Source organism: Argentina silus (genome assembly GCF_951799395.1).
Source record: "Argentina silus genome assembly, chromosome: 17".
Classification (NCBI taxonomy): domain Eukaryota; kingdom Metazoa; phylum Chordata; class Actinopteri; order Argentiniformes; family Argentinidae; genus Argentina; species Argentina silus.
In genome coordinates this window covers 14517740-14537727 of record NC_139671.1, presented here as the reverse complement: position 1 = coordinate 14537727, position 19988 = coordinate 14517740, and the positions used below count along the sequence as shown (strand labels likewise).

Here is a 19988-nt window from a genome sequence, read left to right as displayed (position 1 = left end):
GGAGCACACAGAGAGAAAAAGACCAAAGAAGGAAGAAAGACAAGGAAATTGGATCTTGACGACTGATAAAACTGATAAACCCCCCCCCCCCCCCCCCCACACACACACACACACACACTCAGAGAGATTGTGTCATATGCGCAATTACTAGTTTTCTGCATTGATTGATCGATTGATTGAATGATTGATTCATTGTTGAATTAAAAACATCTGAAATTATCGAGTGGGCTAGTGTGTTCACTTCAAAAACTCTGGACCACAGATTGAGATTGGTAATGGTTTATCATCCTTGTGAGGAGAAGAGACCAAGGAGACAAGGTAATGTATACGTTACTATGGCAACTCCCGAACCTTTGACAGCGGATGTGATATTGAACATACCGGATTTCTGCAGTACTTCTTCCCGGTGGAAACAATTTTTGCATGAAGTGAAATTTGTGTTTGGAAGATAATATTGGGATAAACTAGCATACCAGGCAAAATGTCTCGTGGCTCAAGTGCAGGGTTTGACCGTCACATCACTATCTTCTCCCCTGAGGGTAGACTCTACCAAGTTGGTCAGTATGGAGCGTTTTGTTTGTATGAACACAATAGCAGGCTAGCTAGCTAAGTGCTCTGTCATGATGATGGTTACTACTAGCACTAGCCTGCTAGCGCTACGCTAACAAGCTAGCAATGTCAGTAAGCTGCAAATATGTTGACAGTGAGTGTATTTGCATTTATAAATGATGCGTTCTTTACCATTTTGAAATAAGTCTTGATTAACTAACAATGCTATCTGCCACTTAACATTTGGTATCAAGTAAGCCAGCCCTCACAAGGTGGCTAACGCGTTAGCTAAACACCCGGCAAATTTAAACCAAGAAACTCAATCTATAAACACAATCAACATGACACTGCGGGGCTAAAAGCTGTTAGTTGAAGTATGTAGCTACCATACTAGCCAGATGCCTCCTGTAAACTACCAACCATACTGAGTGTTTGAATGATTGAAGCCTGTTAGCTGTTAGCTGTGCTAGCTGTCACAGAACAGAGTAGCAGAGTGCCACTTGACTGAAAAAATGAATGAATGAATAAGAGAAAGGTTGTTGCTCTCTGTCTTACATGGCTCTCGCTACAAGCTGATTTTGCATGCACTGATTTGCAGTATGACTGCAATAGTTAAACATTGCAGTCTCAACAACTTAACCTTATTGTGTGTTGTTTTGACAGAATATGCTTTCAAGGCCATAAACCAAGGTGGGCTCACATCAGTAGCAGTCAGAGGTAAAGACTGTGCAATCGTCGTCACACAGAAAAAAGTACCGGTAAGTTATCCCACTCATTCATTTTTAAAGTTTCTGTATAACTGTGGACTAGTACAATATCATTGTCTAAATCTCTTCTGGTTTCCTTCTCTAGGACAAGCTGTTGGACGCATCCACAGTCACTCACTTGTTCAGAATAACAGAGAACATAGGCTGTGTGATGTCTGGAATGACAGGTGAGTGACACAAAGCCTGTCATGTCAGTTCTGTTTCCCACAGGCAGGCTGTCGTGATAGTCAAAGCCAACTCTTGCACACAACACAACGCAACTTCCCTTCAACTCAACTAATACAACAAATGCTTTGTTGAAGCCCACCCTAAGCTCCACCCTAACGTTTGATTTTCATTTACTGCAACCCTGTCAAGTTCCAACACTGCTCTCTCTTTCTTTTTTTCTCCCTCCCTCCCTCCCTCCCTCCCTCTCTCTTTCTGGTGTTCTCTTCCTTAGCGGACAGTAAGTCCCAGGTCCAGCGGGCACGCTACGAGGCAGCCAACTGGAAGTACAAGTACGGCTATGAGATCCCAGTGGACATGCTGTGTAAGAGGATCGCAGACATCTCTCAGGTGTACACACAGAACGCCGAGATGAGGCCGCTCGGCTGCTGTAAGTCAATGCTGCGGCCGCCCGTTGTCATGGTTACCGTCACTCCCGTTGCACCGTGGGCATTGGGAGTGACCTTGCTGCCTCACGTTGTTTTTCATGGGTCACTTTTGTAAGACTGTGAAGTCCCAATGTCTATCCGTTACTTGATGCACAGACAGTGTTAGTCTAAGTATCAGAGTCTGTACATACACTCACTGAGCACTGAACACTATACTAATACTGGGTAGGGCCTCCCTTTGCTCTCAAAACAGCATCAATTCTTTGTGGCATTGATTCCACAAGATGTTGGAAACATGATGGTCCATGATGACAATGATTGCATCACACAATTCCTGCAGATTTTTCAGGTGCACTTTCAAGCTGTGAATCTCCTGTTCTACCACATCCCAAAGGTGTTCTATTGGATTAAGATCCGGTGACTGGGAAGGCCACTGAAGAACACTGCACTCATTGTCATGTTCACAAAACCAGTTTGAGACGACTTTTGCTTTTTGCTTTGTGCATTATCTTGCTGGAAGTAGCCATTAGAAGATGGGTAAATTGTGGCCGTGAAGGGATGCACATGGTCAGCAACAATACCCAAATAGGCTGTGTGCACTCAAGCGATGATTGATTTTTTTTTTTCTTTAACAGGAGAGAAACTTGTACAGGGGGGTAGTGGGGGTGAAGAGGTCTTTAGGTGCTCAGTAAGTGCTCGGTAAGTGAATATTTCCTCTGAAATAATGCCCGCGTCTCTGTCCTCTGTCCTTCAGGCATGATTGTGATCGGGGTGGACGAGGAGTGCGGCCCCCAGGTCTACAAGTGTGACCCTGCAGGTTACTACTGCGGCTTCAAGGCCACGGCCTCCGGGGTCAAGCAGACAGAGGCCACCAGCTTCTTGGAGAAGAAAGTGAAAAAGAAACTCGACTGGACCTTTGCACAAACTGTTGAGGTACAAAGTCCATCCAATCCAATCCGCATAACAACGTACAGCGTAAAGAAAATGAAAGCGAAATGAAATCTTCCTGAAATCATTGCACTTGCAGCGGACCGAAGATGGATCTCAGGGCGCTTTCACACCCAGTTTGTTTGCTAAAGTTTGACTTATAGTTCGCTCGGTTGTTGCGTTGTATTTATTTATTCATATTTATTTCGTTTCACATTGCCCGATTGCAAGCGCACCACAGTTCTGTACAAAATCATGTCCCTCGCTTCATTGGCCAGAAATTTTCGCGGGGGGGTTCAACAAATAAATCGCTCACTGTATCAAATCCCACACTTCAACAACAAGAAACAATGGAGCAGCGCTGGTGTCGTGTTACAACTTTGTTGTTCTGACATTTTTCTTTGGTGTTCCTATCAGTAACAAAACTTTGAGGAAACAGAACGACATGAACACTTGTTTAGGCTGCGTGCTGTTAACCATCTACGGCTTCACACTTCACACACACACACAATTCGTCGTAGCCGCACAGCTATCTTTCCCTTTACAGAAATACAGTATGAGACTACATATGCTTCATTATCTCTCCCCCTCCCCCTCCCTCCCTCCCTCTCTCTCCTCAGACCGCCATCACCTGTCTGTCAACAGTCCTGTCCATTGATTTCAAGCCCTCTGAGCTGGAGGTGGGGGTCATCACAACAAAAGACCCCATGTTCAGGTAAAGCAATGACTATTCATAAGTGTAATGTCACGATGTAAAATATGTTGAAGTTTGTCGTTTAGCTGTGCAGTTCTTTGGACGGTGTGCACAAAGCCTCATCTAGTGTCATTTTAGATTGGGGAACTGTATTACTTACTCACTACAAATGGATGTCCCCTCAAATAAAGTGTTGTTATAAAGTGATAAAAACATTTAAAACACGTTATTATTTTCTGCCTGCAGGATTCTTACAGAGTCTGAGGTGGACGTCCACCTAGTCGCCCTGGCAGAGAGAGACTGAGCTCAGAGACCCCGGGAGAGGCCCACAGAGACCTGCTCCACCACGTGTTAGGATCCAGTCAGAGAATGATGCCACATGTAGTTCCCTGTCGAAGAATGATGTGTCCCTTGTTTGCTGTATATTTACCCTCTTCCATTAAACAACATTTTGGAGTAAAATATCTGTTTGGTTACACCTTTATTTTAGTCTGGGCTCTCCTAATGCCAATGAAACTGACTTCATTATGTTTGTTTCTCTTTAATGAAATACATTTCATTTTTATTTGAATATTTCCGAGGCCTAGATTTGACTGAATTCTTTCCCATGCATGTACTGTACCTAAATGGGAGGATCAGGCTATTAGACAGATTTAGAGGCTGGGAGAATTTTCACAGAGACTTTAAAAGGTGCAGAGTAGAACCTCTGACTGCCTCTGACTTCCTGTTGTGGTTCTGTGTGCACTTGATCACATGACACCCTTACTGCAGAACTGTGGTATGGTTCCTTACTACTTCAGTCAAAACTGCCTGAGACCTGATTACCTTATTTTCTCATTATTTCTATGCATTACCCCTATTTACAGCAAGTTAAATATACATGACTGTAAATTCACCTGCTCAGACAAATGGATCACTGAAGTGTCCCAGACACAAGTGTGACTGTCTTTAAATGAAAACAGTCTCTTATGAGGTCATTGTATTCAGCTGACTGTTTACTTTCCATTCTCTCTAGCCATTCACCTCAGATTATAGAGCAGAGGGAGAAGTGTTTGGCTTGAGCTGTATTGTCCCAGGAATGTAGCGGTCAAACATCTGTTTGGATCTTGGAAAAAGAAATGATCCAAAATGGCTCAGCATTTCTGTCTCGATTTAAATAATCAAAAATGACTAAGCAGATTTTTAAATTTTATTTAACTTTTATTTATCCCGGTTGGTCTCATTGAGATAAAATCTCTTTTTCAAGAGAGACCTGGCCAAGACCCAATGACTGTCGAGACCCCATCAAGAAAGCAGAAAAACTTTATTATTCCACAATTGACCTTGCAACTGTAATCCTAGTCATTCTGCACACACACATGTAGGTCACATGAAGAGACATTGGCCTTGGATGTGGCTGAGTCAGTCTCTGAGGAAAATCCCCTGAAATCCTGGGTCTATGGGCCAGTTGAAGATTACAGTTTTACAACCATCACAGGATAGAATTACACTGTCATTAAAGCTGCTGTGTCATCTGAACCCTTCCAACTAAGAACCATAGGCCTATGTGCATTTTTTGCATGTATATTACTTGTTGTATAGTTTAGTCTAAAATCCAAACTCTGGATGATTCATATTGACAGTACACATAGAAATGTCATATCACGTAAATTAACAAACATTTACATGTGGTTCTTTGTTGCAAGGATTCATTTGATGATCTATTACTTTTATAATAGTAGTGCAGCTTCACAATAATCAACTGAAAAAACTGGGAGAAATAATTACTGAAGGACGTATGTGTGTTTACAGGATGTTGGAAACAAGAGTTGGAAAAGGGTACCTTCTGCACACTAAAGCCAAAGTGGCAATTATGCATTCACTGAAATAAAACCTCTGTGGCTCAGTTGGTAGAGCACAGTGCTAACAACGCTTAGGTTGTGGGTTTGATTCCTGTGGGATCATATATACAGAGAATTGTATGCACTCACTGCAATGTAAGTCGCTTTGGATAAGAGTGTCAGCTAAATGGCATATATAAAACCATATCCTGCTTGTCTTTACTCTCATGTTGTTTGTCACCACGACTTGTAAAATAATAGGGATTGATAGGTATCCACCTTTGTCTGCTAACTTCTAGAATTCCCATATTTGAACAGGTTTGTCTTTACAGAATGAGTAAGCACATCCCAGTTACTCATTCAGCGCTAGTTACTTCCAGGGCGGAATGTTTTTTTTTTTTTATATATATAGTAGTTCCTCTTACGCACCCGGGGAACTTTAACAATGTGACTCAGAGGCCTTGTGACCACGCCCCAACCAGGAAATCCCGGAGTGTACTAAGGGTCTGTGTGTGGGAATTTACTCACAGAAAATTATGACTAGTTTTTCCTTGCCAGTAAGAAAGTACAGTAAGTAGTGGTTTTACTAAGACAGGCAGATATTGTATTTTTACTTTGTGATAAAAAGGTCAAATAATTACTAAAGCATCAAAGGAAATGAAACAAAAACCCACTGGTCAAATCCATTCATTTTCATATAGATGTATTTTTAATAACTCCTTTCAATAGTGTTCCACTCGCATTTAATAAAAATGTTTACAAGTATAAAAAATATCTCTCTGTGTATTTACAATATATTACATGATGTCTGGTACAGTATACACATGAAAATAGGAGAATCATCTCTGAGGTCAGGTACAGTATATGTCCGGTTTATGATTTTGCTGGTGTGCTTGATCTTCGCCAACCAGGCTTCCATCCTGACTGAACGCCGTCTGTCGCTCCGGCTAGGTCTGGGTCTTGTTGTCTGTTGCCTTGGCGAAGCTCTGAGCAGAGGACGGCCTTTCCCTTGGTATACTGGATAGAACAGTAGCAGCTTCACTGACTTCACACCACCGTGTGTAGTGACCACTTTAATTCTCTCCAAACCGTATGTCATCGTACATCTGTGGAGGACAGAGAAAAAACAACCGCATTAGGAATCAGTCATTTGTCATGCAGATAAAATGCTACATTTCTTGGGTAAAGCAGCCCATCTCTCTGTCTAGATGGTGCCTTAGACTGCCCCTCTGATGATACTGCTGTTAGGAATAACTCACCTGTTCATCCTCAGACATCTCCTCTTCACTCTCCTCTGATTCGCTCTCAGGCAACTCTCTCAGCTCCTGCGGCGTCTTCTCATACAGCTGATGCTGGATCTCGGTGTTCTGTCTGCCGTAGGTCAGGTGGTACGGCGTGTAGCCCCCGTATGTGACACTGTTGACGTCGGCGCCAAGGGACAGGAGCCGGTGGACCAGGGAGGGGTTCTGGAGGTCAACGGCCAGGTGGAGCGGTGTCCGACCACTACACTGTTCCTATGAGAAACAAAGAACACAGAAATCTTTAGTTCCCTTTGTCTGTGGTGAATGAGTTTTGACTTTCACTTTCAGTTGGATTGGATGGGCAGATGCCTGTTAAATGACACCTACCTGTGCATTGATGTCAGCGCCCAGCTGAATAAGGCTCTCCACCAAGGAGAGGTAGCCATTGATGGATGCCAAGTGGAGGCAGTTGTGTCCTGTAACAGAGAAGAGGGCAGTAGGTCAGACAACCAGATTCTACAGATTTAGAGCTAGTTGTTATTATTATTTTTATATCAGGAAAGGAGGATTTAAACACAAGGAAATGGTCAAAGAGTGGTGGAGGACTAATGTGTATGATATGGAGGTTCAGGGGGAAACAGTGTGGGGCTGTGCTGGTGCTTACCACTGTAGTTGGGTAAGGTGAGGATGGCGCTGAGCTGGCGGGGGCAGTTCTGGGTGAGGACACTGAAGGAGGTGAGGGAGCCCTTCATACAGGCAATGTGGAGGGCCGTGTTCCCACTGTCGTCTGCTAGTCGTGGGTCACAGCCGGCCTTCAGAAGCCTCTCCACCAGCTGGTGCTGCTCTGTGATCACTGCCAAGTGGAGTGCGGTCTGAGGGAATAATTGAAATTGTGGTTAACTAAACATTCCAGTGTAAATACCACCAGTTTGACTTGAAGATTGGTGCTCAGATACTTGTGTGTATGTGTTTGTGTTTGTGTGTGTGTTTTCTCCATAAGTACCTGTCTCTGGTTGTTTTGTATGTTCAGGTAGGGGTTATTGTGAGAATCCTTGATCATCTGGTTGGCGTGTTCTGTGGCTTCATGAATAATAGCGAGGTGGAGGTACCTGTGTGGAGGTGGGGAAAATAGCTGTTGTTAAAATGGTGCGCTTCAAAAATACGAGCAGAGGAAGTGGTTGAAAAAAAGAACAAAGCACCAGCACTAGACTAGAGCGTTTCGCAACAGTGGAGTTTTTTTTTCGGGTTATTTCCACCAGTTGTGGCTTGACACATCTGATGCTTTATCAGTTCCTGGCATCTCGCCAGGGACTTTCCTGAATGCGCACTCGAGCCGACTGTAGCGCCGCCCAGACTCAACTCTGCGCCAAAGCACACAGTGGAGTTGCAAAGTCCTTTTGTTTACGTGCAAATTCTGTAGTGCTATCGGCTTTGTACTTTTACATAATTAGATAACAAAAAACATTACTTTTCTAGACTTTGTGAATGCATATAATTGTTGCGCTAAAGTGCTGCGTAAAGCATTGGTTTCTATTGGGCCCATAATAGTTTAACTTTTGTGCATTAAATTCTCTAATGCAATAGGCCTATATTTATATAAAATATAACTTACGTGTCACCGTCTTCCGTCTTTATTGTCCTCCAGGGTTCATTACTACAGTTGTTTGCCACGACTTCAAAGTCAACTCTCAAGTTCTCAAACTCTTTCTGAAGATTTCCGTATTCGTCCTCTTTTAACGAATCCAGGCCGCTGTCCACGCGGTCATCCTGGCACGGTAGCATTTTCCCATGTTTAGGTTCCATATTATCATAGTCATAATCCATTTGGTTATCGTTAGAAACTCTGTAGACATCCATTGCGAACGAGGGCTGACAGACAACTCTACTTAACTTCTCTCGCAAGGTCGGAAAGGAGTGTGTCTCAGAGGGAGGCGCATGTGGGTTATATGTGGAGTGGGGAGGAGACCGAGCGATAGGGGGATTTCCACTGACTCGCTCGGCTCTAGCAGGGAAACTCATAGTCCGGGCTTTTTTTATGGGGAAATTTCCCTCAAATTGGCCCTCAAGAGTAAGAAAAAGAAAAACTTTTTTCGTAGTTTCCTATTAGACACCACAATCTACCTGTAGTTATGTTAATGAATGAGATGGCCTAGCTATGAACATGAATGGGGGCCAACAACCTTTGACTGGTTTTTGAGGAATTCCCTTCTACTTGGGGAAATCATGTACCACAAGGTGTACTAGAGAGACATTTCATAGCCTATTTTCTTCACCTTCTACCTTTCAGTCTCAGCTATGCTACTTATATTACAGTTCACACACACAGGTGGCATGTTAATGGAAGGTTTATGGTGAATGTAAATTGTAATAATGCTCTGCAACATGCATACTATGACAAGGTATTGAGGAGAATGGACCTAAATATTTTGGGATCATGGCATACTTTGAATAAAGATTATGCAATATAACATTGCTTGATCCTAGATCTGCTGCATGCATGTGCCAAATCCTAAGTATGTTTAATACATTCCTAAAACGTAGGAATCGCGCATAAACAATTCACATAAATAAGCACATAAACAGCTGTAAGAAGGTATTATAATACATGATCCCGTGATTTGGGATTCCAAAATTCTCATACATGAACTTATTGAGATGCATATCTGCAAATACTACATTCTATTCAATGTAATGCAACTTTATTATACTTTATATTTATTTATACTATAAGGGAAATTAGAGTGGCATTGTCAATACAGGCAGCAATAATCACTTTAATACATTCAGACATGTACATGCAACATACAACATCAACACAACACATATGGGCCACATGCAGATTATTTATTTTTTTAACTGCAATTTTAATCACCATACAATATATGGTCAGGTCATATGGTTATGATACCTTGAAGTAGACTCAGGTGATTCCACAGGGGACTCTCTGACTGCTGAATAACACCAGCAGGAGGACATGGTTTGTTGCACTGTAGAGGTGGAAAAAGTTACCAAAATTCCACATTGGGGCATTCTTATGAGACTTGCACACTGCATGTCTCTCAGTGGGACACAATGGACTTACCCCTCAGTGTGTTAGAAATACTTAACATGCCCATGGAAAGTTTGGCCATTTTTCTACAGTGCAAACCACTGTATGGAGAACAACTGTAAGGAATTATTTCATTTTGCCAAACATTTGATCCACTATTAGGATGTGATGTGGGGATATCACAAAGGGAAACTCCTTACCCTTGTATAACATTCAAGGCTTTACCTTGCGTGACAGTGTCTACCTGTATGTCCTGCTCTCTTGACATTTAAAGCGAAAACCCCAGGACTCCTTTTGTTTGCAGAAGTGATAGGCCTTCTAACCACATAGCAACCGTATCCAAGAGCAGTAAGCATTCACACCTCTAAGGGGCGATACTCTGAGATGACACTGACTAAACACACACACTCGAATGCACACCCTTGCGGTATGATGTAACTGCCTTCACTAGAGTGTGCGTATGTATGCGTCATTCTGCCCGACGTCATGATGGCATGCACAATCCTATGTCTGCCTCTTATGCTCTGCTGTGGATTCCTGACATTCTTTGAACTCTGGCAAGAATCTAAGGACACACTGTACTTTTTTTTCTCTCTGTAAACTTTGCAAATTTTGGTTTTATTTCAGGATGTGTTTTTGCCTGTATATGGACAGATATTTGCAAGGGACATATCGGAAATTCCAGTGTATGTGTTGACTTTTGCAGAAGTCTTTATTGTGTGTGGCTCCTGTGGCCACTCCTGTTGTGTTTACCCTGGTTTCCATGCACACCAGCTCCTGACATAATGTACTTTTACCTGGAAACTTTATTTTCTTTTTCCTTTTAAACCCAGATTTCAGGATGTGTTTTTGCCTGTATGTGTGGTCAGATAAGGGAATGATCAGATAATGGGATAGACAAGGGAAATATTGGAAATGCCAAATCATGTATTGCCTTCATTGCACAACTCCATGAGGTGCATTTTCTTCCTATGCACACTCGTCTTGTGTTTACTCTGGTGGTTGCCATGAACACCAGCTCCTGAGACTCCCAGTAGCAACCTGAAATTCCCAGTATTGCCCTCTATCTGTTGGTAGTAACAGCAACAGTTACCTGACTACCCAAGCCTGCCTGAGGCATACTGTAATCACTTCCCAATCGCTAATCTGCTTAATCATTCAGGCTTACTCTAGCTGTTATATATTGTTCATCATTGTGGATTCTTTCTGATAGAATCAGCTATACTGTATTGCAAGACACGACCACATCCTGTATTCACCTGATATTGTCATTTTTATTAGTTATTCATTTGTTATATTAGTCACAATGGTGTTCCAGTAAGTGTAGTGCATGACTGTATGATTTTGCTGTTCCGCCCTATTGTATTAAAACAGCAATATCCTGTCCTTTTTCCAAATAACACAACAAGACAAGTTCCACTTTAGGAACACAATAAATATTCCTTTCTAAAAATAGACAGATCACACAGATTTCTAGCTGTTTAGACACCATGCCACAACAGTCATAACTTCCCCCACCATCGATTCCATTTGAAATGAGTGGGCTGAGTGGCCAGTTGCGGGCTTTTATGCTACAGTGGTTTGGTCACTAATACCCACTAATACCCACTTTGTATTCTGAGAGGAGAGGCAGCTTTATGCAGTATCTGGACCTACAGTGTAGTATCACAGATGCCATTTAGCTGACGCTTTTATCCAAAGCGACTTACATTGCAGTGAGAGCGTACATGTTTCAGTATATATGGTCCCAGCAGGGAAACAAACCCACAACCTTAATCGCTGTTAGCACCATGCTCTACCAACTGAACCACAGAGGTGGACCATAGTGACACAACATACTCCCACAGAATACTCTGTGACTTCACCCACTCTCTATTGTCTGAGTGTGTGGTTTAAAGAAAGAAAAAAGAGAGAGAAAGGGCACTCTAATATAGGAATATTCTCATGGCACCATTTTCCACTGGCTGTATTAAACCACATTGGTCCTGATTTTATATGGCAGAAGTGAGTCATCTGGCTGTTAGTCATGCTATGGCCACCGTGGCAGACTTCACCTTTCCTCCTGTTCACATAATTACAGTCAAAATGTGAGTCTGACGAAGCTAAAGTGAAATCATTTTAATGTCTGCGTTATCTTCAGATTAAGATTGCATGGTTTCAGTTGGGTTGGAGGTCACAGGAGCAAGGACATAGGATGACTTTGTAAGACCTTGGTTTCTATGGAGCAAAATGTATGGCCTGGTTTTGCCTGAAGTCATTCCTAGAACATGAGTAGATGAGGTAATCAGAGTTTCTTTGTCAGGGTTTCTTTAAATCAATCAAAGAGGACTGGCGAGAGATATCCCACCCGTTGAATGAATAGACAGTACTTTTCAAGGGCAGGTACTGTAATCGTAAGAGAAGGATTGTTTTTTTGTGTTGTGAAAGTGTAGTCATTGGTAATACACATATTTCGTTTTTACTTCTCATGTACAGCCTTTGAAAAAGACCAGCAAACCACTCTAACGATAAGCAGATCACGGTGCTCAGAAGCATATCGATTGAAACTGTCAACGGAAATCAGACCTTGGATCGTGCCTCCCCTCTTTGCTCTCTGAGTTTCATGCTGAATGTGTATGTGCACATATTCGGGGAAGTGTGGGTGTATTTCGGAGTAGGGGTTAAACCTATACACATTCCCACGATGATAAACCCTAGGTCTAGGTGTGTAATTTATATTACCATATAGAGTTCCACTGTCCTTCTTAATGTGCATCTACATGTAGTGCCCCCTGTACACTCAGAAGGTTAAAGTATTACTTCCAGGTCCAACTCTGAGACTCTGAAGCTGTCTGACGATTTCTCATCTCCTAACTTAGCTTGGCGGTTTGAATCTAAGCCCAAGGTTGATCCCTCATTGACTACATATTACTCCAGAACTTACTGCCACATGTAGGGTCACAGTTCGTTTACAGTAGCACTAATGAAAGGATGACAACACTGTTTAGGAGTGAAGCCAAGTGAAGATAACCCTGGGCTAAAGTTTGATCTAACTCTGTCACTTCTGAGGTACAGTAAGGCACCAAGCTTACCCTAGTGCACACATATGATGATTCTACTGTGATTAGTAGTCTGGTTGAATTCCCTCATCTCTGACCACCTCCTGGTGTGTGTGTGTGTGTGTGTGTGTGTGTGTGTGTGTGTGTGTGTGCGTGTGCGTGTGCGTGTGCGTGTGCGTGTGTATGTGTGTGTGCTTGTTGATCACAACCACAAACATAGACCATTTCAAAAGAGGGTTTATATAGATCACAGAAACTATCATCACTATTTTGATGTGGTTGAACCAAAGCATTAGGTATGTTTAATCCTCTCATACAATTGACTGTTCAATGTTTGTTGTTCAATCATTTATGACACCCTGAGAAAACACACACATCCAAACATACACATCTAACAGACCACAGCCTCATGCAAAGTGTTGTATCTGATTTCATTCAGTCTTTCCATTTCACATTATGACCAAGAAAAGAATTGTGCACTTTTGCAGCTGACTCAGCTCATACATTTATATAGTTACACATGCACTTCCAAAGTTGTGCATGCATGTGTTCAAACTAGGACAATTATTAAAAAAAAACATACTGCCCTAAATAGAAATTATGAAAGTTCCCCAACACAGTAATAGAACAGGGATTCTACAGGGGTGTTTCTGCCTTCACTCAATTGCAGTCAGCCTCAAACCTCAACCCACATTCTACCACAGAGCTTTTTTTTGTATCTACAATTTTCCACTGTTCACACGAACGCTCATAGCTCATGACATTTTTTTCTTTTCTTTTCTTAATATATATATTTTTTTTTACTTACTTTATTTATTCATTGATTGATTGATTGTAACTGTATAGGCTACATAATCGTAAACACATCTCTAAAACATGATTTGGCATGCTGAGAACAGTTTTTCACTGGTCAAAATGATCATGAGATGGTGCCACGTCGGGATGGTCTATACCGCTCTCTCTTGGTTGAACTTATGTACTACAGGAGCTGCACGACCTCTTCAACGGGACTACAATTCCCTACAGCTGGCGTCCCGTCCATCAATCATCCCATGTTCTGATTGGACAGCTTCGAGGAAAGAAGCCTTTGATTGGTGAGTTACGTGGCCATATTTTTAACCTACTTGCGTGTTCCCTCTGTTTAACTTGTGTAGCTGGGTTAGCTGTCTTGTATTCCTAGCTGAGATTACCCCGTTATTTGAAGCAATTAAACACCAACATTTTTGCATCGCAACATTGTAATAAGCTTCACTAGATTACTAGTTAGCTATGCCGGTTCACGCCCGCGAAAAGAAAGAAAGCAATCATGACGAAATGGAGGTCGATTTTCCCGAGCAAGGCGCTAGCAGCACTGACGAGGAGGATACTGTCAGCTCGTCGGTGTCAGAAGATGGAGACAGCTCGGGTAAGGAATCATTTCGTGCCGAAATGTTATCTAGACAAATTCATCTGCCTATGCAGATGAGTCTGTAATGTCGATGTATTGCATTATTTGTGTTTTCGTGCTGTAACGTTACGGGGTCGTTGGCCCTTGTTGTTCAAACAGATGGTGATGGGTGGTCAAGTCTCCCTGACCAGCAACCCGGTTGAAAGTTGCCTGATTGAATGTCTTTATTATTTTGTGCGAACAGAGATGGACGACGAGGACTGCGAGAGGAGACGAATGGAATGCCTGGACGAGATGACCACCTTGGAGAAACAGTTCACCGACCTGAAAGAGCAGTAAGATATACTCCAAAAACTCATCTTTTGTGTCTCTAGATTCCTGAATGATGTTTGCATACATGCACATGAGTGCCTACACATTTGTTGCAGGTGAATCAGAGCTTGCTTTTGACATTCTGTCCAGGTTATACAAGGAGAGACTGAGTCAGGTGGATATCAAGTTGCAGGAGGTCATAGCAGGCTGTGCCCAGGAGTACCTGGAGCCACTCGCCAACCTGCAGGAGAACATGCAGATTAGAACCAAAGTAGCTGGTGAGTCTCTGGTCTGTGTCATTTGTTTACATTTGACTATCAGCGTCTTATGTGTCCAAGTCCTACTTATTGATGCCAGGCTTTTGTTTGATAGTAAAATATCACGATAATATTTGTGGTCACTCAGCATTTCGGAAGGCAATGAGACGTGCCTAAGAGTGTCACCTCTCAGTAATGCCAAACCTCCTTTTGAAGTGTGCTCAGAGGAAAGAGATGCTTCACTTGTGTCCTCTCTAGGGATCTACCGGGAGCTGTGTCTGGAGTCTGTGAAGAACAAGTACGACTGTGAGATCCAGGCTGCCTGCCAACACTGGGAGGTGAGAGGTCAATTGTCCATTGTGAAGGGTTAGGGGGCCGGGCTCAGCCATGACAGATATCATGTTCATGTATTTATGCTTTATTAGAACACACACAAACACGTTAGTTTGCACTAGAGCATGTCTTACTACTATTCATCCTCAACACCAGTCCCAAGGGTTCAGTTATAACCCATGTACTGTCGTCATCCCCAGAGTGAGAAGCTGCTGCTGTTTGACACGGTGCAGAGTGAGCTGGAGGAGAAGATAAGACGCTTGGAGGAGGACAGACACAGTATTGACATTACCTCAGGTACAGTGAACACACACAATCATTATAGGGTAGCCACTACTGTAGACAGTGTGTTGACATGACTCCTAGAGAGGTGTAGTTATTACCAAGTTATTACCTATAACACTGTAGCTATTACCAAGTTATTACCTATGACAGTGTTGCTGTTACCAAGTTATTAAAGAGGGGGGGGGTTCATTGGCTGATTTCGCCTTGATTTTCCTTCTCCTCCTTTTCCAAAAAATGCAACTGAGAACGAGATGTTTCTCGGAGGCATAGTTTGATGTCACAGCCAAAACCCAACCTTCCAAATTTCACAATTTACCGCCAATCACACTCTGTTCTCCTGGAAAAAACGATGAAAGTACTGGCTTTACATCCAAAGTTATAGTTTTACACTTTTTAGTCCATTTTGGGTCTAGAATTGCCGTATATGACAACGACCGAGGCCGTTTTCAACAAGAAAAGTAGTTTCTTCGCTTCAGTTCCTCTTTAGTACCATCTCAGAGAAGTCAAGTAATACCTTTTTATAACCGACACCTCATGGGGTTTGTCTTCTTTCTGACCTGTTGTTCGTTCTGTGTTCCAGAATTGTGGAACGACGGTTTGCACTCCAAGAAAAACAAGAAGAAGGATCCATTCTGCCCTGTCAAGAAGAAGAAGCCTGTCGTCGTCTCGGATATCCTTTTGTTCCCTCTGTTCTGATCCTCCCACTTCACATCTGCTGCCTTCTACATCGCCTCTTAGGGTCAAGTTGTCTAAACAACAGATTCTGTCGATGTTGCTATCAATGTGTCACTCCGTCACACTTTTTCCTTAGCCTCGTTCTTACGTCCGTATATTGTTTACATGCTGCAAGACCTGGATATACTTGAAGACTGGACAGCAATCAGAAAGGTATTGCCTGTAACAAATTGAAATCTTTTCATCGATGTGTCGAGTTTGTCTTTCTGGCCTGTGATTTGACCTTTGAGCTGGTTGGTATGTATGCCCCACAGGCGATGGCGTCGCTAGGGCCGCACCGAGTGAAGGTGGACGGTAAGATTCTCTTCTTTTTTTTTTACATTTATTCCTCAATCCATCCATCTGTGTTTCTGTCAAGCTCAGGGTACACTATTGGTTAACACGAGTCATTAACACATTTGACGAGATTGTGATGCATGTTTTTCTTTTGATTTGTGTTGGTTATGCTATTTGTTACCTGTTATCTCATGTTGAGTATTTGGCCCCTCTCTCTGCCTCTACTGGTCTCTCTCTCTCTCTCTCTCTCTCTCTCTCTCTCTCTCTCTCTCTCTCTTTCTGCCTCTCTCTCTCTCTCTGCCTCTGTTTCTCTCTCTCTCTGCCTCTCTCTCTCTGCCTCTGTGTCTCTCTCACTCCAGTGCCTGTGAAGCCTGACAGACATCACCACGTGGCTCGGTCTGAGGAGGGGAGGCTGTTCTATGACAGCCAGTGGTACTGCAGAGGACAGGCCATATGCATCAACAGGAAGGACGAATATCCCACTAGGTGTGTGTGTGTGTGTGTGTGTGTGTGTGTGTGTGTGTGTGTGTGTGTGTGTGTGTGTGTGTGTGAGAGAGAGAGAGAAAGAAAGCCTGATATTTAGTGTGTGTGTGTATATTATGTTTTTGATTTAGAATATCTCCTCCATCCCTCTACCGTAGTGCCATCATAACCACCATCAACCACGACGAGGTGTGGTTCAAACGTCTGGACGGCAGCAAGTCCAAGCTCTACATCTCTCAGCTCCTGAAAGGCAAATACACCATCAAGCACTCCTAAACCCCTCCAACACACCTTCCCTCTCTCTCTCTCTCTCTCTCTGTCTTTTTCTCTCTCTCTCTCTCCCCTCCTCGATAACGGACAAAACTTCACACATGACCCCCACAGTGTCCTCCTGAGATCCTGTCACCCACTTTCACCACTGCTTGGGGATAATCATGATCACCTTCTATGTAAATATGTATGGATGTCGAGAATCGGGAGGTCACCAAGTGTCATTCTCTCAACTGGAGATGCAAAGTGCTGCTAAAAAAAGCGAAAACTGATGACGGCTGTGAACTGAACTTAGCGGTACGAGGAGTGGCGTGGCGTGGCGTGGCGTTGTGTGCCTTTTTAACAAGATGATGCCCATGTCCTGGACTATCAATGCAGCGAAGCCTTAGTGTGTGTGTGTGTGTGTGTGTGTGTGTGTGTGTGTGTGTGTGTGTGTGTGTGTGTGTGTGTGTGTGTGTGTGTGTGTGTGTGTGAGAGAGAGAGAGAGAGAGAGAGAGAGAGAAGTAAGTGGATCAAGTCAAAGCGGGTCAGTGAGTGAGTGAATAGAAACCTATATGATCCAGGTTAAGGCAGCTGCTGTTACCTTGGCACAGTCAGCAGTGTTAGTTTGCCCTCTGTATAGAAATGAGATGATGATGTGTCATATATTTACTTCACTGTGACTCCACAGGGGTGTATCACAAAGCAGGATAACCAAGTTAGTCCGCTATCTTTGATCAAACATAAACTAGCTCTATGATTTTTCCGATTTTTAGAAAGAAAACTAAACTTAAATATGGGTTGCTGGGAGTTGCTGGGAGACCGTTGAGCCGATGCCCATTTCAAGTGTGTGTTTCTCTCTGAAGTTGTTCAGAAGCTAAGGCTAGCTGGCTAACTCATTGATCCTGCGTTGTAGTCCTCTGCTTTAAATAGTGGTGCCATGTATCTGTGTGCCATTTTCCCTCTCTCCTATTACAGACGTCTAAGAGACAACCGTTACACTTTGTTCGTACCTTCGTCTGAATACTTAGAAAAAAACCAGACAAGGCAGCCAAGGGCCCAGGACTGTAGCAGCCAGTGACGAGAGGAATCGAGTGACATTGAGATGGGTGAAAGTGTCTGGTTGTTGTACAATCCCATCCATCCATGCAATCCTACTCTTTTGCACATGTTTTTATTAGATAGTGGTATGTATGTATGTTTGTTTGTATTTGTATGTACACTCACCGAGCACTTCATTAGGAACACTATACTAATACTGGGTTAGGGATTCTGGTCCATGATGACAATGATTGCATCACGCAATTCCTGCAGATTTTTCGCCACATTTTCTACCACATCCCAAAGGTGTTCTATTGGATTTAGATCCGGTGACTGAACACTGAACTCATTGTCATGTTCATGAAACCAATTTGAGACGACTTTTGCTTTGTGACATGGTGCATTATCATGCTGGAAGTAGCCATTAGAAGATGGGTAAATTGTGGTCATGAAGGGATGCACATGGTCAGCAACAATACTCAAATAGGCTGTGGCATTTAAGCGATGATTGATTGGTATTAACGGGCCCAAAGTGTGCCAAGAAAACATTCCCCACACCATTACACCACTTCCACCATGAGAAGGTGGACAGGTGTTCCTAATATAGTGTTCAATGAGTGTGTACATATACACACACCCACACAAACACAAACACACACACACACACAAAAGTAACATGGTTGATGTTTCCTCTGTTGTGTTTTGGTGCTTCACATGTACAGCATTATCTGTATGAAAGCATCAACTTCCAACATTACTGCGTTTAGAAGATTATGAAATGTCTCATGAAATGTAGAGATGTTATATGCTGTATATATTGGAGACCTTTGCAGATTGTTATGTGAGGTATGTGACTCTTTTTTTTAGCAGCCCTTTTTAGCAACTGTACCATCCCAATAAGATGAAGCCAAATGTTGCATTGCCATCAATAGAGAATTAGTGTTTGTATAGTTTTATTCGATGATGTGTCAATTATTTTTTAGTTTGGACTTCAAATAATAGATGTAATGAGTTAACACTACACCATGTTACCTTTTTCATATTATGCAAGAGGTAAAGATGAATATATCTTTGCATCATTGTGCCAATGCATGTACAGCAAATAAAATGTTTCATTTTTAACTAATGTCTTCATTTCAACAGACTATGTTCATCTCTATTGCCAAAGAATTTAGAGTTATATTCCTATAATCCTTCCACGACAAGTCAGTAGGAAGTCCTAACCTGAGGGTTTTCATTGGGATAATAGCGCCTGGTTTGAATTCCATATTCCTGATGTGGAACTGTCACTGAATTTGAAGGCTGAATGAACTTGCCTTTGCAGTAACTATCAGACAGCTGTACTCAGCACAAGTTCTATCGGCCTTTAGAGCAATTGGACTATTCGTAGCTTCTGAAAAGGCTGATTAACTTTAGTGGTCAAGGAGGCTCCGTACAAGACCTTATCATGCAGAAAAACAAGATATTGTCTGCTGAGCTCTATTGTAGACAACACACACAACTGTCTGACAAAGCTCAGCCCAAAGTCATTCAACTCTGCCTCGTACCAACCATATGAAAAGTGGCTTATTTAGAAAATGCTGAGTTAAGCCGTTTGATAATGGGCCCAAAGTCTGCTGTGCTGTTCCAACCTTTTAGTCACAATCTTCTGCCAGTCGTAGGCACTCAGTAGATTAACACTTATTGGGATCGATTTAGGATCCACTCAAATACCTTCATTCACCCTCTGTCCATCCTTGTCTTATCTAGAGCTGCGCGGACTAGTCATAACTACTGTTATTCTCAGTCTGTGTAGGAGAGTTGACCGTATGCACAGAAGTTGTCCTTATGCTAAGATCACTTCAACCTTCCCAATTCCAACCTCAAACATTAGTATGGGAAGTATTTGACCCTATATCAGTAGTTTGTAATGCAGTTTCCGATGCACTGAGCAGTGTAGTACCCCCTTCCAG

General features: G+C 42.6%; 3 protein-coding genes across 7 annotated transcripts in view; 2 read left to right on the top strand and 1 right to left on the bottom strand.

Annotated features, from left to right (window-relative positions):
- The first annotated feature begins 378 nt into the window (after positions 1–378).
- LOC310817733 (proteasome subunit alpha type-6) lies at positions 379–3986 on the top strand. The gene is made up of 7 exons (XM_083688429.1): positions 379–557; positions 1213–1307; positions 1402–1483; positions 1756–1911; positions 2664–2842; positions 3457–3551; positions 3777–3986. The coding sequence occupies exons 1-7, from the start codon at positions 482–484 to the stop codon at positions 3832–3834; spliced, it is 741 nt and encodes a 246-aa protein (XP_083544555.1). The 5' UTR covers positions 379–481; the 3' UTR covers positions 3835–3986.
- Positions 3987–6036: 2050 nt separating this feature from the next.
- On the bottom strand, positions 6037–8494 carry nfkbiaa (nuclear factor of kappa light polypeptide gene enhancer in B-cells inhibitor, alpha a). Its single transcript, XM_083689253.1, has 6 exons — positions 8204–8494; positions 7595–7700; positions 7256–7463; positions 6979–7067; positions 6610–6864; positions 6037–6456 (listed from the first exon to the last, which is right to left on the bottom strand). Exons 1-6 carry the CDS (start codon positions 8446–8448, stop codon positions 6424–6426), a joined length of 936 nt encoding a protein of 311 aa, XP_083545379.1. The 5' UTR covers positions 8449–8494; the 3' UTR covers positions 6037–6423.
- Positions 8495–13837: 5343 nt separating this feature from the next.
- Positions 13838–19988, top strand: part of LOC310818174 (breast cancer metastasis-suppressor 1-like protein-A) — a 409511-nt gene continuing 403360 nt past the window's right edge. Inside the window, exons 1-10 of one of the 5 annotated variants that reach the window (XR_014554706.1) lie at positions 13838–14083; positions 14310–14400; positions 14528–14655; positions 14851–14972; positions 15168–15264; positions 15833–15922; positions 16076–16141; positions 16234–16281; positions 16623–16749; positions 16905–18342. Coding sequence is in view for 4 of the 5 variants with exons in the window: in XM_083688982.1 (XP_083545108.1) it covers positions 13948–14083; positions 14310–14400; positions 14528–14655; positions 14851–14972; positions 15168–15264; positions 15833–15922; positions 16076–16141; positions 16234–16281; positions 16623–16749; positions 16905–17022 (1023 nt within the window). In the remaining variant the exon portion in view is untranslated. Of the gene's footprint in view, positions 14084–14309; positions 14401–14527; positions 14656–14850; positions 14973–15167; positions 15265–15832; positions 15923–16075; positions 16142–16233; positions 16282–16622; positions 16750–16904; positions 19159–19988 lie in introns of those variants that run through there. The other 4 variants (XM_083688985.1, XM_083688984.1, XM_083688983.1 and 1 more) reach the window with 4 other exon arrangements.

Coding starts and splice junctions, on each gene's coding strand:
- LOC310817733 (XM_083688429.1), top strand. CDS start 482: ATGTCTCGTGGCTCAAGTGCAGGGTTTGACCGTCACATCACTATCTTC. Junction 1,912..2,663: donor GATGAGGCCGCTCGGCTGCT/GTAAGTCAATGC, acceptor TCTGTCCTTCAG/GCATGATTGTGATCGGGGTG. Junction 2,843..3,456: donor CCTTTGCACAAACTGTTGAG/GTACAAAGTCCA, acceptor CTCTCTCCTCAG/ACCGCCATCACCTGTCTGTC.
- nfkbiaa (XM_083689253.1), bottom strand. CDS start 8,448: ATGGATGTCTACAGAGTTTCTAACGATAACCAAATGGATTATGACTAT. Junction 6,865..6,978: donor GCGCTGACATCAATGCACAG/GTAGGTGTCATT, acceptor TGTTTCTCATAG/GAACAGTGTAGTGGTCGGAC. Junction 6,457..6,609: donor AGATGTCTGAGGATGAACAG/GTGAGTTATTCC, acceptor TGTCCTCCACAG/ATGTACGATGACATACGGTT.